The following is a 16,205-nucleotide window of genomic DNA, read 5'->3' as shown; positions in this document are numbered from 1 at the left end:
AGAGCAGGGCGCGGCGCGGCGCGGCGCATCCGAGCTTGGAAGGAAGCGGCGTGCTTTCCACGCTTCTTCCAGGGAAGAGGCATTGTCAGACGCTCCCCGCAGTGGGTCGGGAAGAACTACGCCTCCCGGCATGCACGGCGGCCTCTACCGGGGCTGATCTATTGGCGGCCGGCGCCGGAAGTGTATGACGTCAGAGGGCGAGAGGCGCATCGGCCTATCCGGAGCGGAGCGAGGGGTCAAGTCGGGGTTGGCGGGAAAAGCGGGGCCGCCGCCGGGGGCGATGGGGCTTGTAGTCCTGCCGCGCGGCGGGGACGGCGATGGCGCCGCTGAGGATCCGCGGCGTGGTCTCGTTCTCCTCGCAGGTGACGCGGCCTCGGGGCGGGCGGGTCCCGGAGCGCTTCGGGGCGCCCCGCCCGTGTCTGCTCGCGGCCCCGGCGCAGCGGCCCGGAGCCTCGGGGCCTGAACGCGAAGGGCGGCCCAGGCGCCTCCGCGGCCCCGGGGCCCCCGCCGCCTTGGAAGCCCGGGGGGCCGCGCCCTTCGCCGGGGCCGCCAGCCGCGGCGGCGCCCGGCTCCCCTCGGGCGGGGAGAGGGCCTCTCGCGCTCGCTCCTCCCTCCCGGCTCGGCGGGGCGTCCCGGCGCGGGGGAGGGTGAGCGGGGCGGCTGCCCGCCTGGCCCCGGGGAGGATCGCAGCGCGCGGGAGCCGCGAGGAAGCGGCCCTTCCGGCGGACTGCGGGCGCTGCCCCAGCAGAGGCGGCCGGCCGGGGCGTCCGCGAGGCGGCTCCTTCGGCCCGCTCGGCTTCTGCGCGGCCAAAGCGCCCTGGCGGCACGCGGGGTTGGCGGCTGGCGCGGTAGAGACCCGTCGCCGGTCCGGAGGGACGCCGTGGTGGGCGGCAGCGAAAGCCGCCGCGAGGCCCCGAAGAACCGGGCCCGGAGCGGTGAACCGCGGGCGCAGCGCTCGGGGTGTGGCGTAATTCTCCGGCCCCCGTGTCCGTCTCAAACGCCGGAAAGGTGGTTCGGTGGGCGAGTCCACGAGACTCTCCTTGGCGAGCTGCCCCTCGGCGGCCCCCTTCCAGCGGCACTGAGCCTGGACCGATGCTTTCCTCTCCCTCCCTCCCGCTTTGCTGCGCCAGGACCCCAAATACCCCGTGGATAACCTGCTGCTGGAAGAAGAGCCGCAGCCCTGGCTCTGCTGCCCTTCCGATCGCAGCCGGCAGCTGAAAGCGGAGTTGCAGCTGGAGCACGCCAGCTGCATCGGCTACATCGACGTGGGTAAGCCCGGGATGAGTGGTGAGCGTGCCGTGAACTGGTCTTCTGGCGCGGAGGGAAGGGGCAAGCTCCGGCTCCCGGGGCTGCTGCAGGAGCACGGGGAAAAAGGTGTGAACATTTGCCTAAATGGAACTACAGGTAGTCCTCGTTTAACAACCACTCATTCAGCCTTTGCTTGAAGTTACGAAGGCGCTGACTGAGTGGGACTTATGACCGATCCCCGAAGTTTCAGCCATCCCAGCATCCCTGCGGTCATGTGATCGCGATCCGGGCACTTGGCAACCAGTTTGCACTTGAACAGTTGCAACATCTCAGGGTCACACGATTGCCATTTACGGCCTTTCCTGCCGGCTTCCCCCAAGCGAAGCCAATGGGGAAGCCGGCAGGGAAGGTCGTAAGTCGCTCTGGTAAGTCGCTCACACCCTCCCCTGCCTGGCAGCAGCCACTTACCCACCTGCTGGCCTGCTTGTGAGCCACCTGGGACTCGCTTAACGACGGCAACAAGGAGTGCTGGGATTGCCGTCGCTAAGCGATGTGGTCATGTCACATCTGGCTTTATGACCGCAACGCTTAGCGAAGGAAATCCCAGTCCCAATTGCCATCATTAACTGTAACTGACTACCTGTAACTGAATTCGCTGACAGCTGGATCCTTGGCTCTGTGGTTGTGCTGTAACGCAGCCCGAGGGAAGAGAAAGGGGAGGCTGTGTCGGCAGAAGGCAGCTTTGGCTCAACGGTAACAGAGTTTCCTGTTTTGGTTTCCAGGGAACTGTGGCTCTGCTTTCCTCCAGATAGATGTGGGGCGATCCTCCTGGCCTCCAGATCAGAGTTACCTCACTCTGCTGCCCACCACCACCTTGATGGGCCCAGCAGACGCCAAACTGAACAAGAATCGTTCTGGGGTCCGGATGTTTAAAGAAGGTAAAGGAAAGGCAGGTGCTGGTCCAGGATCTGGGGTTGGAGCTGGGCTTGCTCAGCGTCAGCTTTGCTGTGTCCGCAGGGGACCTGCTGGCCTCAGCTATGGCTGAGAAGTGGGATCGAGTCCGGCTCATCTGCAGTCAGCCCTTCAACAGGCACACCCAGTTTGGCCTCTTCTTCCTCCGCATCCGCACTCCGCGGGATACAGAGGACAGCCAAGCGGATCCAGCCGCCTCCTCCCCTTGTCAGGTATGGCTCTGTGGGAGATGTTTGGGTTTGGGACAAAATGGAGCATCTAAAACAGTGTTTCTCAACCTTGGCTGCTTTAAGATGTCTGGACTTCAACTCCCAGAATTCCCTAGCCAGTGTGCTGGCTGGGGAATTCTGGGAGTTGAAGTCCAGACATCTTAAAGTAGCCAAGGTTGAGAAACACTGATCTAAAGACTCATAGAGCCAAACAGAGACCAGGCACAATTACGCTGATGATAGAATTACAGTTCATCAGCAGCAATGTAATAGGAAGCTACGGCCAATATGGTTGATAACCGGAACGTTTCCAATGGGGTTAATTTACATAGCTATTAAGATACGCAGTGAAAAGGTGGATGAAATGGGATCACACTTCTCAACCCAGTGGAGCTTTGACTTAAATAAAGGGTCTAAGAATTTTTAATTAATTGTTATTTTAGTTTAACCGTTATCTAAAAAAAGAAACCCCTGTCCAACCTGGCTCCTTTGGGTAGTCAAGAGATATGGCAGGCTGAATTCAAGAGGTGATTAATGCTTCTCTGAGCAAAGGAGGTAGTTGCTCTCCTTGAAGGAGACGATGATATGCCTTCTCCTGAAGAGGCTTTCTCGTAGTCCAGCCAAGATGGACAGCTTCTGCCCAGTCTCCAACCTTCCCTTGGGGATAAAGAGGGAGTCCTAGAGGAAACTAATTACCTAAATTCCTTTCAGTCAAGAGTCATGCCCAGACATGGGATGGAAACACCAGTTATTGTTATATTAAATTTGTTATGGCTGACCACTGCAAAAGACTCAGGTGCTCAGATGGGTGAGTTTTGTCAGGAACTGTCCTATGAAACCTCTTAGTGATCTTCAGTCCCATTGACCCTGGCATCTCTCTAGACTGATTGCAAGGATTGAGGACTTGGTGGTTTCCTCTCCTCCCTGAGGGGAGGGTTCCAGTTGGTAGTTGTGGGGAAGAGGGATTGAGCATGGCTACTCCACTCTAAGCTACCGTGGGGGTTGGTCCCCTCCCCCATGTTGCTTGATATCTATATGAAACTGCTGGGGGAGGTCATCCATTAGTTTGGGCTGAGGTTGGCAAAGGAGTGCGACAAGGCTGCATGCTCTCCCCTTATTTATTCAATCTACATGTGGAATATAAAGGGATGCTGGATTGGAAGAAGAAGAGGAGCGTGGTTTAAAAGCAGAGGAAGAAACATTGATAACCTGCGCAATGCTGATGACACGACCCTGATAGCTGAAAATGCAAAGGGTCTACTAGCCTTAGTAATAAAAGTCAAAGAGCAAAGTGAAAACATTAAATATAAAGCTAACATTAAATATAAAGAAGATCCACCTAATGACAACAGGTAGAACAGCTAGCTTTAGAACTGGCAATGAAAGATATCGAAGGGGTGGGTGTGATGGCTTTTAGCCTCAACCATCAACAGTAAAAGAACCAGCAGTCAAGAAATACGCCGCAGACCAGCACTTGGTGGAGTAGCCATGAAGGCCTTGGAAAAAATATTCAAATGCTGTGATGTGTCTATATCTACAAAGATCAGAATCGTACAAGCCATGATATTCCCTGTGGCCCCCTATGGAAGTGAAAGTTGGACTTTGAGCAATGATGCCTTTGAACTTTGGGGTTGGGGAGGACTCCTGAGAAGACCGTGGACAGCCAAGAAAACAAACAAATGGATCATTGGATAAATCAACCCACTTGAGGCACAAATGACCAGGCTCAAACTGTCCTACTTTGGACACATTATGCAAAGACTCTCTGGAAAAGGCTCTAATGCTGGGAAAGGTGGAAGGAAAGAGAAGGGGAGGCTGATCAGCAGCAAGGTGCAGGGACTCAGTTACAGTGGTTATGGGTGCACTGTTGGGAGACATGAAAGAACAGGTTAGGGATAGATCGTCTTGAAGAAAATCTCTCTGTGGTCTAGGAGTTGAAAACGACTTGATGGCATATAATAATCAGAATGCTGATGATTCTCAACTTTATGTTGCTGGACTGGCAATGCCTTGGAGATGTTAAAGCCAATCTGGGGCTTGTCAGGAACTGGTGGGGGAAAATGCTCAAACTAAATTGTAGTAGCTGCTGTGGCTGGTGTGGGTCTTCCGGGCTGTGTGGCCGTGGTCTTGAAGTCTTGTTTCCTAACGTTTCGCCAGCACCTGTGACCGGCATCTTCAGAGTGCAGGAGCACAGACAGGAGCAGTTCTCTCTGTGCCCAGGGTGAAGTGACCCTTTTGTGGGTATTTATAGAGATCGGGGGGGGGAAGGGGGGGATTGGGGGGGCATGGGGGGGTTGGGTTACTGAGTGGCTGCTTGTTTTGGTGTCTGCATATGTGTGTATCTTCCTGGGGATTAGGCAGGGTTTTTTCTATTGAGTTGTTAACGAGGGGCTGCTGAGGGTGATTAGCATGTTCATTGTGTGAATTGTTCACACGTCCTGGTGGTTGAGCTGAGTTCATTGACCTTTTGCAGGTTGTATTGATAGATAGATGGATAGATGGATAGATGGATAGATAGATGATGGAGAGAGAAATGGGCAGGTAGGTGAAAGAGATAGATAGAAGGTGATAGAGATAGAGATGATGGAGATTAGAGAGAGAATAGAGAGATAGGTAGAGATAGATAATAGATGAACAGACAGATAAATGAGAGAGGGGGGGGGAGAGATTTAGAGGGAATTTTCCTTCTCAGCTGCTGTGTTCACAAGACAAATTGAACCAGGTCAGTTAAAGATCAGATCTAGCAAGTGCCTTTAGACATATTTTCTTTTCCAAGCATTTCATGGAAAACATGCATTGTGCAGACCCACAACATGGGTGAGTGCAGTAACCAGACCGGCTGTGTTGTGCGAATGCAGCCAAATAGGATGGCTGGTGTGGGTCTTCCGGGCTGTGTGGCCGTGTTCTGGAAGTTTTGTTTCCTAATGTTTCACCAGCACACCAGCACCTGTGACCGGCATCTTCAGAGGACAGGAGCACAGACAGGAGCGGTTCTCTCTGTGCCCAGGATGATGTGACCCTGTTGTGGGTATTTATAGAGATCTGAGGGGGGATTGGGGTGGGGGGTGGGGGGGTGGGGGGGTTGGATTAACAAGTGGCTGCTTGTTTTGGTGTCTGCATATGTGTGTATCTTCCTGGGGATTAGGGTTTTTTCTATTGAGTTGTTAACGAGTGGCTGCTGAGGGTGATTAGCATGTTCGTTGTGTGAATTGTTCATGCGTCCTGGTGGTTGAGCTGAGTTCGTTGACCTTTTGCAGGCTGTAATTTTCAGGATTGGTAGCCAGGTTTTGTTGATTTTTAGACTCTCCTCTTTTTTTTTATTGAAACTGTGCTGGTGTTTGTGAATCTCAATGGCTTCCCGGTATAGCCTGGTATAGTGGCTGTTGGTGTTGTCCAGTATCTCTGTGTTTTCAAATAGGATTTTGTGTCCAGTGTGCTTGAGAGCATGTTCAGCTACCGCAGATTTTTCTGGTTGCTGTAAGATGCCAGTCACAAGTGCTGGCAAAACGTTAGGAAACAAAACTTCAAGACCACGGCCACACAGCCCGGAAGACCCACACCAGCCATCGTATGCTGGCCGTGAAAGCCTTCGACAATACATTGTAGTAGCTGCTGTTTGCCCGTACAACGTTTGCCTCTCTGAAGCACCAGTTGCGAATGGACAGAAGTGCCCTCTTCCTGAAGGAGCTGGTCTGTGACTTCGGGACCATCAGCCCGTTCACGGCTCCTTCTTGAACAGCAGCTGGAGTCTGTAGCCGGGGAAACCTTTGCCCAGCTTCAGCTGTTAGTTGTATAGGGGACCTTTGCCCAGTGCCCGCCAACTGTACCGGGACCAGGAGGCTGGTGAGGCGGATTCCTGCCTTCGTCACCCCGGGGTTGGGTTCCTGCCCTCACTCTGTTGGGGCTGGCTCTGGAAACAACTTGGAAGCTACAACTGTCTAGATTGCTGGTAACAGTTGCAGAGTCACACCTATTTTCCCAGCCCAAATCAAGTTGCTGGTTATCCCCCTTCAAGCCCAACTTGGGGCCGCCTTGTCCGTAACGATCCAGCCGTCCTGCGGGATCCTCAGTGAGGGCCTTGCTCGAGCAAGAGGGGTGTGGGTCAGAAGGCAGGCTCTTCCTCTGGGAGGCCTGGTGAGACACTTGCCCCCCCCCCATGGTTTTTCAGGAACTCTCACAAGGCCTTTTTAGAATGTGCCTTCAGTAGTTTTGGCTTTCGTTGAGGGAGGAGGTGACCCTTTTATTTTGGTTACTGTAGTTCTTACCTATTCTGGGAGGTAGCTTTTAGGCGAGATTCTTCTCTCTCCTCCCCAGAGCAGTTTGACTGGGGCAAACATCTACCAGAAGGGCTTTACTCCTTGTCCTTTGCCTTCTTTTTAACATTTTGTATTCCCAAGGCATGCCTCTGCTGAGTAAATTCCTTTCTCTGCATCCCTCCTAGGCTTCTCCTGAGTCTCAAGCAAAGCCGTGGCCCTCCAGGGCAGCCTTTGGTGGGACATTCTTCCCGGCAGGGCCGTCGTAAGTACCCGTCTTTGTGGTGGGCTGCTCTGGCTGCTTTGCCACTGTTGTCGTGGAGAGGTGGAATCGTATCTTAAGCAGCTCCCTGAAATGTCGGGGAAGCAGAGCTCTGCCCACTCGGTTTGGGTAAGAACCCACCCCGTACTTCACCCAGGATTCCTTGCTTTCCTCTCTCCAGGCCTAGCACCGAGGAGGAAACGCTGCTCAAGAGTCAGCTGCATCGGCTCGACCAGGCTTCCCACCACAAGGGGCTGAGCCCCCCTTGCCTGAGCCGCCCAGCCCGGCTGGTCCTGGAGGCTGCAGCCTCTGTCCGCAAGCGAGCCCCTCTCCTGCCAACTGGCTCTCCGCCACCCGCTGCAAGGAGTCGAAAGGCTGGGCGGGCCCAGCGTGCAGCCGAGCGCCCCAGCGCACCGGGTGAGGGTTGGGTGAGGCTGAGCCAGGAAGAGATGCTCTGGGCGGCCACTGGAGGGCAGGGGAGCCACGCGGGCTTCGCCCAAAGGTGCCAGTTAGAGCGGTGAACAGGCTTCCTGCCCAGAATCATGACATTAGCAGAGGTTGCTTTCCTCAGAAAAACGGGGACGGGAGCGCAGAGGAACGGTGGGATTTTACAAACCTGCTTTCGGTCTGGCGCTCTCAAAACCTCTGTGAAATCACTGAGGTTGTGGGCAAATCTACAGGAACTCATAGAATATTAGGTTTTAAATCTTTCTGCTGCAGTTCTTTGACATTTAAAATCATGCCTTCCACTGCAGCTGTTGTTCCAGAGGGAAGTTTTTGCTAACTTGGTGCCTTCCAGAATGTTGAATTTGGCTCCCACCATCATTCTCGGTCAGCGTGATCACTACAAATTAATACATTTGAGGGAGCATCCAAGTGGATGACTGCTGGCTTATGGCTTAAATGTTGGGCCTCATTGGTGGTGGAGTTTGGGTGGGGGCTCAGGGTGGCAAAATAGGGTCCAGGGCAATGTTCTGGCCTCCCTGTGGGTAACAGCTCCTGGCTCAGGACCCCCCTTCGTTGCGCAATCTGTCAGATCTCCGTTTGTGCACAACATGGTGGTGGGGCCCAAGGACTTGAGCTGAGTGGGTCTCTTCTTTGAGATGGTGTGCTTGCAAAGGTTCCCCCACGTCAGACTTGGCAACGAGTGAGGCGTCTTGCCTTCCCTGGTTCCAAGATGCTTTTCGACTTCCAGATTTGTCCAGAACCCCACCCGGGGCTTCCTGTTGGCCTTGCACCCAACTGCAAGCCAGGGCTGGCCCTGTGGAGCTTTTTCAAGATCACGTACGGTCCGTGGGGTGCTGCGGCCTCTTGGGCCTTTGGCTCACTATATTTTTTATATATTCAGAAATCGATGTGGTACCCCTGTCCTTATTGGTTCGGGGCAGCTCACAAAAATGCTAGAAAATGAAACAGTTAATTCTTTATTTTTTTAAGAACCCCTCAAACCAGAAGTATAAAAATGAAAAGGCTTGGATAAAAACATTTTTACCTCCACCCCTTTGTAATAAACTTGTTTCATCTTCAGAAAGTACAGCTAAGGGTTGATGCCACAGCTGTGCCTGGCAGGGCCCCTGAAGTTCCCTGCTGACGATCCCTTCTGTTGTGGGATCCTGAAAATCACCCTGATCTCCGCAGGCTGCTCTTTAACTGGCAAGCTGTTCCCGGGTGATTTATGTTGCCGGCTTGTTTTATCCCGCAGGGCCCAAACAGGAGCAGTCAGCAAGGAGCAGTCGCATGAAAACGAAGAGAAGACCTGGGTCCCACAGCAGCAGGGGGAGGTGATGTGCCTGTGCCTGGATTCCTGCTTCTCCTCCTCCCCATTGGCTTTCTGGCAGGCCTGTTAGGGCTCGCTACACGATGCAAAAGATGGTTGCTGATGCGGGGAGAATTGGCACCGGGAAGGGCGGGGGGCAGACGGGCCAGTTTGCACGGCTGAGCGTGTAGGTCTGCGTTCATTCAGTTCCACGGGGGTGAGGGGCCAGAAGTCAGGGCCAAACGGTACGCGCTGCTCAAGGTCCTGATCAGCCCTAGTGAATAAGTAAGTGAGGAGTTCATGACTTTCCCAACAGATTTGATTCTGGTGTTGACTGTCCGGGGAACGAGGTTGGGACTGTGGGATTGGGGGAAAGGCTGCTTGAGCCCAGGGGGTTCTCGTGGATTTATTTTCTGGTCTTCTCCCCCACCCATCTGCCTGCCTCCCTCCCCCTGCAAAATTACTGCCTGGGGAAACTGAGGAAGGGCCCTTTCCCTAAATGCAGAATCCTTCTCAGATGCGAAGCCCACCGTGGCTGGAGCGCTTCAGCGTCAAAGGATGAGATCAGAGGCTGTGGCCTGCGCAGGCGAACCCTTGAAAGGAAGCGGTTTCTCCTCCTCTGGGAGGAGGGCCTAAGAGCGCCTCCTTTTCAGGAAAAGGGGAGACAGCCTTGCGCTGAGGCCCCGGGGGTTCTGCTCATCAGGAGGGGGCGGGGCAGGGGCGCCCCAGGGGGTGCTCGGGCACAAGACGGGCTCCGTTGTCTCCAGAGCTTGATGAAAAGGGGGCTGCTTCCTTGATGAGTGTTTGTCACCTAGTTGGCTCCCCTAAGCATGTCACTGCAAAAGGTCTCGCTTCGGGGAGTTTGGATTCACTGCCACCGTCCACCGCCTGCCCCTCTCAGGACTCCCAGCCAGCAGAGTCGAGAAGCAGGTGGCTGATGGGAAAACTTGGCTGGGAGGTCCCTGCTTACGACGGCTGACCTCCAGGGGGGCTGCAAGAGGGCTCCGATCTCTGACCTGAGCCGGGATAGGAGGATTGGAAGGGAGAGGCCACCCACCCCGATAACCCAAGCTGTCGGTACATGACGGTAAGGGGGGCTTTTAACCTTTTAAATAGGTTTCTTCTTCAGACCTAGGAATAGTTCTCGAAGGGTGGGAAGAGCCCACGGCCAGAGAGGAAAGCCACGGACCAGGGAAGATGGAGAGGAGGAGGAGGAGGAAGAAGAGAGCATGTCCGGAGAAGGAGATGCTGCGCTGGGCACCTGCCCAATCTGTGCTGGTGAGCCAGACCCCAGAAAGGACCCAAGAGGACCATGAGAAGCCCAGCAGGTGGCAAGGACAGAGGAGACGCCCGGCGGGTGGGACACTGTGCCTCCAGCCCCCCACTTCTGTAATGCCAGGGTGGGCAGGGCTGTGAGTTTGGGGTTGACATCTAGAAAATTGGTGTTTTTTTATATCTATCTATTAGAATGGTGCCCCGCCTTTCACACAGGAGCTCAAGGCGGCCTAAATGGGCGGCTTTTCCTCTTTTTCCTCACAGCAGCCTCTCTGTGGGGTAGGCTGGGCTATGTGCGTGTGAAAGGAACTCTGACAAGCCCTAAAGTAGGCTTAGGAATTTTCTTCTCTAAATCCCCCCGTGGCGTTTGCAGAATTGCCTTGCCCCCGCCTTCTCGAGTTCCCTGCAAACGTTGAGCGTGTCCTGTGGGCGTGGAGAGGTGGGCGCCCTGCCTGTGTGCCTTGGGAGCCACGCTGGATCTCGGGAATCCCCAGAGCGGCTTGTGGTGGGAAGAGGGTGGCACCTGCTACCCTTCACTTTCTTCCCCTACAGGTCGTTTCCCTGCCCAGGTCTTGCCAGTTCATGCCTCTGGCTGCGGAGAAGAGGTGGGCACGGCGAGGGCTTCTTCATCGCCCCTGTGGGAAGCCTGGGTGGACTGCCCCATCTGCCAAGTCTCTTTTCCTGCCTCCGAGGTGGAGGGCCATGCGAGCAGCTGCGGTGAAGACGCTTAGCCATGGATCCCTTCCACATCCCCAGAGATGAGGGCGGAAGGCATCGGCTGCACCCGGTCCCCAGTGTCCAACGTTAGGGAAGGGCTGGGAGTCGCCCGGCGGACGCCCCATCAAGCTCTGAGGCCTTGTGGATTGAATGCACAGCACTGGGGAGAACGCAACAGTTGGAGAGGTTGAATCAATTCCAAACCTCTTCGGGGGCATCAGAGGTGCTGAACTGAGCTCTGTGAGCCCCAAATCATCCGCCATTTGTCTCTGAGGGGGACCTCAAGCACGGTGCAGTTACTAAGGGGGGTTTTCTGAAACCTTGTGGTGTGATTCATTTGGACATTTCAAACTTCCAAATATTTAGGAGGCTAACATGCCAGCACGATATATTGCTTTTCTTTTGAGTGGGGAGAAGAGGGTGTGATTTGATTCGTGCCTTCCAGTTTCTGTGGGGGGGGGTTTGTAGGCCGTAATCAGGAAGGCTCAGAACAGCTGCTGTTGCTCTGCCCCAATGGGACGAAAGTGGCAGGGCTGGGAGGTCCTTTAAAGGCACTCGGGGCTGCCAGCCTTCAGCTTCGTGCCCCCCAGGTTGTGCTGCATTCAGCATGAGGCATCCTCCTTGCCCTCTTGAAGTGGCGATGGCAGGAGTGAGGGGAGGGCAGCCCTGCAGCCTGAAAATTGTCCAAAGAACCCGAACTGGTCACTGAAAGAACGTGGCGAGGCAACATTTTCAAAACCTGTAGAAAGTTGCTTTCCTGGAGCTTGTGTGTTCTGAGCAGATGTGCTTGTGGCTTTTTGGCAGCGCTGAACAGGGGCGGGAGAAGCTGCCTGGTGCACTGAGACAGGTGTGCCGTGGAGAAGAGGGCTGTCACATGGGGAATTGCACACGTGGCCTTGCCGCCCACTTCTTGTTAACGCAGCATTTGGGGCGGTGCCTTGAAGGGTTAGCCTCAGCCTGGCACTGATTCTTCCCTTGTTCATCTGTAAACCTCCCCCAGTGTTGCAGAACTTAGCGTAAGATTTGGCCCAAGGCTGCCCACTCAGGAGCTGAGAGCAGAACTTTGCAGCTGTGCTGTGGGACCGGTAGACAAGGGAAGCCAAGTGGGAGCTGGTGGCCAGGCCCTTCAGGACGTGGAGGGCTGAGCCCCTGGAGGGAGCCCAAAGAGTGTTAGCCTTGCCACTTTGAAGGAGCTCAAACAGCCAGAAAGTTCGGGAGGATAATGCGTCTCGTTCGTCATGCTGGAGGGCCCATTGTGTAATATCTGCAGTGCTGCGTTGCCTCCTGCAACCCCAGAACCTTTGCAGCCCTCGGCTTCCAAGCGGGTCCCCACTTCACCTGTAATGCTGCTTCAACAGACTGGAATGAATCTTTCTTGACTTGAGGAAACCCTTGGAGGGCTTTGCTGCTTACCTGGACCTCATGAAGGAGAGAAACTTAGGATAATTTGAGAATTAAAACGGCAGTAAGAATCCGTCCAAGAATTCTTCAGGTGAAGTCTTGCCACACAATTGTCATATATCTGAGCTCCCCAAAGCCTTTGCAATGGTATGTCTGCTCACCCTCTGCTTCATGTAGCAGTCAACCATTTGGGGAGCCCGTGAGCTCCTTGGAGGACTGCAACACATGAGTGAATGTCTTTTTGTTTAGAGAATTGGCACGGCCACCCATCTGATGTACATAACCTGGGTGGGTAATGGTCAATGGATTGATTACGTGCCATCAAATCTATTAAAATGTATTTAATAAAACCTCTAATTGCAAAATGCGAATTAAAGTTAATGATACAGTAGCTGAGGCACCGTAACAGACTCACAACACAACTACTGCTCCACTGGGCTCAACGGGCATCTGGCCCAGCGCCTGGGGGAAGAGCCAGCTCCTCATGACCTGGGAGGGTTGGGGGTCCTCTGGATCTTGGGAGGGAGGCTGTTGTATAAGCGGGTGTCCTGGGATCCCCGGGTTGGCATTTCATGGATCTGCCGCCTCTTCTGGGGAAGTTGGTGGGGCACAATGGAGAGAGCCTGGAGGGGCAGCTTGCTCTCCAGAAAGATGAGCCACGTCCCATCTGATCCATTTGAGCAGGGTTCCTCAACCTCAGCAACATGGCTGGCTGGGGAATTCTGGGAGTTGACGTCCACCCCTCTCAAAGTCGCTGAGTTGGAGGAACCCTGCATTTGAGGATCTTGTTTGAGAGTCTCCTTTGGGGAGGGGCCTTCACCAAGAGATGCGCTCAAACTCCGAAGTAACTCATCTGCCGGATGGTTCTTTTCCGTGTTCTGGATGCTTCCGAAGGGCCCCACAATCATCGGGGGGGGCTCTTGCCCAGGACTTCGCCCTCCGTTTTCCGGCACCCCCGGGGGTCCCGCCTTGAGTGCCGGCGTCATCCCGTCCAGTTCCCGGTTCTCCGCCTCAAGGACTGTTGTAGGGACGGGCAATGCATGCCCGTTAGCGGCTTAGCCGTTTGCCCCGGGCTCGCCCCCGGGCGCCCCTGCGTGCCCGGCTCCCTTCTCTGCAGCGGCACCCGGGCCCTGGAGGCCGCCCCCGCCGCGCCTCGCCCTTCGCGTTCCGGGTAAACAAGCCTGTTTGCCGGGCCAGCGAGCCGGCGGCCCTCCTGGGGCCCCGTTTCTATCTCGGCGGGCTGTTTTCCGCGCGGCTCGGCTGCCGCAGCCCCGGGAGACGGGCGGGGACGCCGCGCCTCCGGACGGACGGACGACGGACGGAGCTCGGCAGCGGGCGGCGCCGCCAGGGCTTGCCCCGCCGCCTGCCCGTCTCCCGGGCGCCGGGGTCCTGCCCGCTTCGGAGTGGCGCCGCGGGGCCCCTCTGCGGAGCAGCCCAGGCCGTACCGCTCAGCAGCCCCACCGTTGCAAGGGGGCAGCCCAGCGGCCGGGGACGTGGTGGGTGCGCCTCGCCCCACGCGCTTGAGCGGGCACCACGGCCGCCCGGGCCACGGAGAGGCTGCCCGTCCGCCAAGCGGGCGGTGCTCGAGAAGGGGCGGGCAGGGCGCTTCTTCGCCCCCGGCATTGGCGCCGCGGCCCCTTCTCTGGCGCTGCGTCCGGGCCGCGGCTACGGAAGCGGGGCTCGGGGCTCTGGCGATCAGCTTTCCAGGCAAACCTCTCTTCCGAATCGTCCCGGAGTGTCTCTGAGAGGGGTTCATCTGGGCTTGGAGGCTCAGCAGGGAGGGGTTGGCTAGTCCGTGGATGGGAGACCACCAGGGGCTCCCAGCACAGTTTCCATACTGCTGCCAAGGCCTGGCCTATCCCAGAAGTCAGCGGGAGGCGAGCTGAACTCGGAGGAGAGTTTGTATCTGTTCAGAACTTTGCAAAAGTTTTGGTTTTTCAGAATGCTACTTACCCAGAAAGAATGGCAACAGATGGAAAGAGTTACGGTTTGAAAAAAGCCCATACTGTATAAGACTTCTCATTTAATAATAATAATAATAATAATAATAATAATAATAATAATAATAATAATAGCAGCAGCAGCAGCAGCAGCAGCAGCAGCAGAATGATTGTGAAATAACACCAAAGCTGCTGCTGCTGTTGTCATTATTATTATTATTATTATTGAATGAGAAGTCTTATATGGGCTTTTTTCAAACCGTAACTCTTTCCATCTGTTGCAATGCAGTATATTCTTGCAGTTCCTTTGTTTGGACAGCTCAAAGTCGCACAGCGGTATCCACTGAGCCCTGCTGCCGTCTCTCCTTTAATCAAAGCGTGGAGGAATCTGAAGTCCGTTCAAAGCCACAAAAATTTCTGCGAGCTTTCTGATGGTTGCAGGGGCTTCATCAAGGAAGATGGTCAATAAGGAAGATGCTTGCATGGAAAATTGCCAAAGATTTAATCTGCAGCCAGCAGGCAAAATATGCCCGTCCTTGATCAAAGGGTCAAGGAGCGAATCAGGGGGAAGCCGGTCCCTGATTGAATTAAGTAACGTTCTGGTTCCCATTCAGGACAGACACCGAGCGATGGCTGTAATAATACTGCATTTAACATGTATGTAAATGGATGTTTGCCAAAAAGAAAAAAAAAGCGGTTATGTTTTACTTCAAGAGCAAGTTTTTACTCGCAAAGGACATGAAAACAATAGTGAGTGACTTTGGTCACCCCTTACATACTGGGGCAATGCACCGTCTGGCTGGAAAGATATTTTCTTTCTAGGCCCTCCAAAGAACAGGGAAGGGACCCTGGACAATATAATGACCAAACTAGGAAAAAGGGACGTACTACATTCAACACACTTATAAACAGACAGTTATAGAGCAAGTCCAATATCATCACATTTGACACCAGAAGAAGAAATGCTTTCTAAAATGAGGGACTCTTCGAAAGGAAGGTGGAAGGCAAAGATAAATTTGTGGCCCCAAAGATTCAGGCCCTTGAAGACCTGATATTCCTTGTGATTTAAGAACTGCATCTCAGTTGCTTACAGGTGTAGGTTATGTGTACGTGACGATTGTGGAAGATGATCATCTCTTGTTGCCGCTGTTGTGTAACATTCTATATACAGAGTGTGTATAAGATCCTTATATCCTTCGTGCGGTTGTGTTGTGTTGTTTTCTTTTATTCACTATGTTTTTCTTACTTTTATTACATAAATAAATGCAATTTTTAAAAAGCTTGGCATTTTTCCCAGAATGACCGTGATAAATATCAGGAACCACGCTGCCAGGCTGAAGGGGGCCTAGAGGCCAAGGTGCTGCTAGCGGGGGTCCCAGTGAGCAGTCCTGGTCGAATGAAAACAAAGCAGAACCGAAATGTCACAGAAGTCATGCAAGCAAAGTGTGTCTGAAGAAGGCGGGAACATCTGGCAAAGGGCATGAGGATCAACAATGAAAAATGTCTTTGCGGTGAAGCAGGGAATGGGCCAAAATGGGGCTTTGAAGCAGCGTCACGGAGGAATTTGCTGCCTTCAGATCTACCAGCGGCCACCCGTGCAAAGCTTCCTTAAGAGGGAGATCAGGAGTATTACAGAGTTCGGGATATTACCGAGTACTAATGAAAGGCTCCAGGTAACGCACAGCACGCAGAGACTCTCTGTCGACCTTCAGAAGCTTTATTGGAGACAGTCTGCTTAAGCACTACAAGTGCACACAGACTTTTTTGCTCACTTTCCCCACTACAAATTGGCCAAGTCTGCAAGGGGGTTGGGAGAGACCAGCGCCAAGGTCCGATGGTCACCCGCCTGAATGGTGAAGTGTTAACCCGAGTCCCTCACAGCTTTCCTTTAAATATCTACAGTATCTATCTACCTTTGGGAGCACCCTCTGGACCTCGCCTGGGTGGCTACCTGGGGACCTGCGGCCTGGCGGTCCTTATCCCCGGCACCCGCTGCCCAGGGCTGGTCCGGTGGCTTCCTTTTTTCCTCCTTCCTCTGCCCATCTGGGTTTTCCTTTCGGTTCAAATGCCACGCATCTGCTTCCTCCAGGATTTTACTTCCTTTGTAACATGTCTCTCTCCTCGATAGCCTTTTGGCTTTATGACTGATATTTGCACATACACACACACTTA

The 16,205-nt window shown here is 54.3% G+C and overlaps 1 protein-coding gene across 1 annotated transcript; it reads left to right on the top strand.

Moving 5' to 3' along the window:
* Positions 1-204: 204 nt before the first annotated feature.
* On the top strand, positions 205-12,473 carry XNDC1N (XRCC1 N-terminal domain containing 1, N-terminal like). Its single transcript, XM_088140383.1, has 9 exons — positions 205-362; positions 1,131-1,269; positions 2,031-2,186; positions 2,266-2,432; positions 6,871-6,947; positions 7,126-7,361; positions 8,647-8,725; positions 9,830-9,978; positions 10,528-12,473. Exons 1-9 carry the CDS (start codon positions 318-320, stop codon positions 10,704-10,706), a joined length of 1,227 nt encoding a protein of 408 aa, XP_087996509.1. The 5' UTR covers positions 205-317; the 3' UTR covers positions 10,707-12,473.
* Positions 12,474-16,205: the final 3,732 nt, after the last annotated feature.

This window comes from Python bivittatus, unplaced genomic scaffold (assembly GCF_059951505.1).
Source record: "Python bivittatus isolate LINGU-HERP-01145 unplaced genomic scaffold, Pbiv_v1 ctg000340_np1212, whole genome shotgun sequence".
In the NCBI taxonomy this organism is placed as follows: Eukaryota; Metazoa; Chordata; class Lepidosauria; order Squamata; family Pythonidae; genus Python; species Python bivittatus.
Note: the sequence above shows the minus strand (reverse complement) of the source record. Positions and strands in the feature narration are given on the sequence as shown.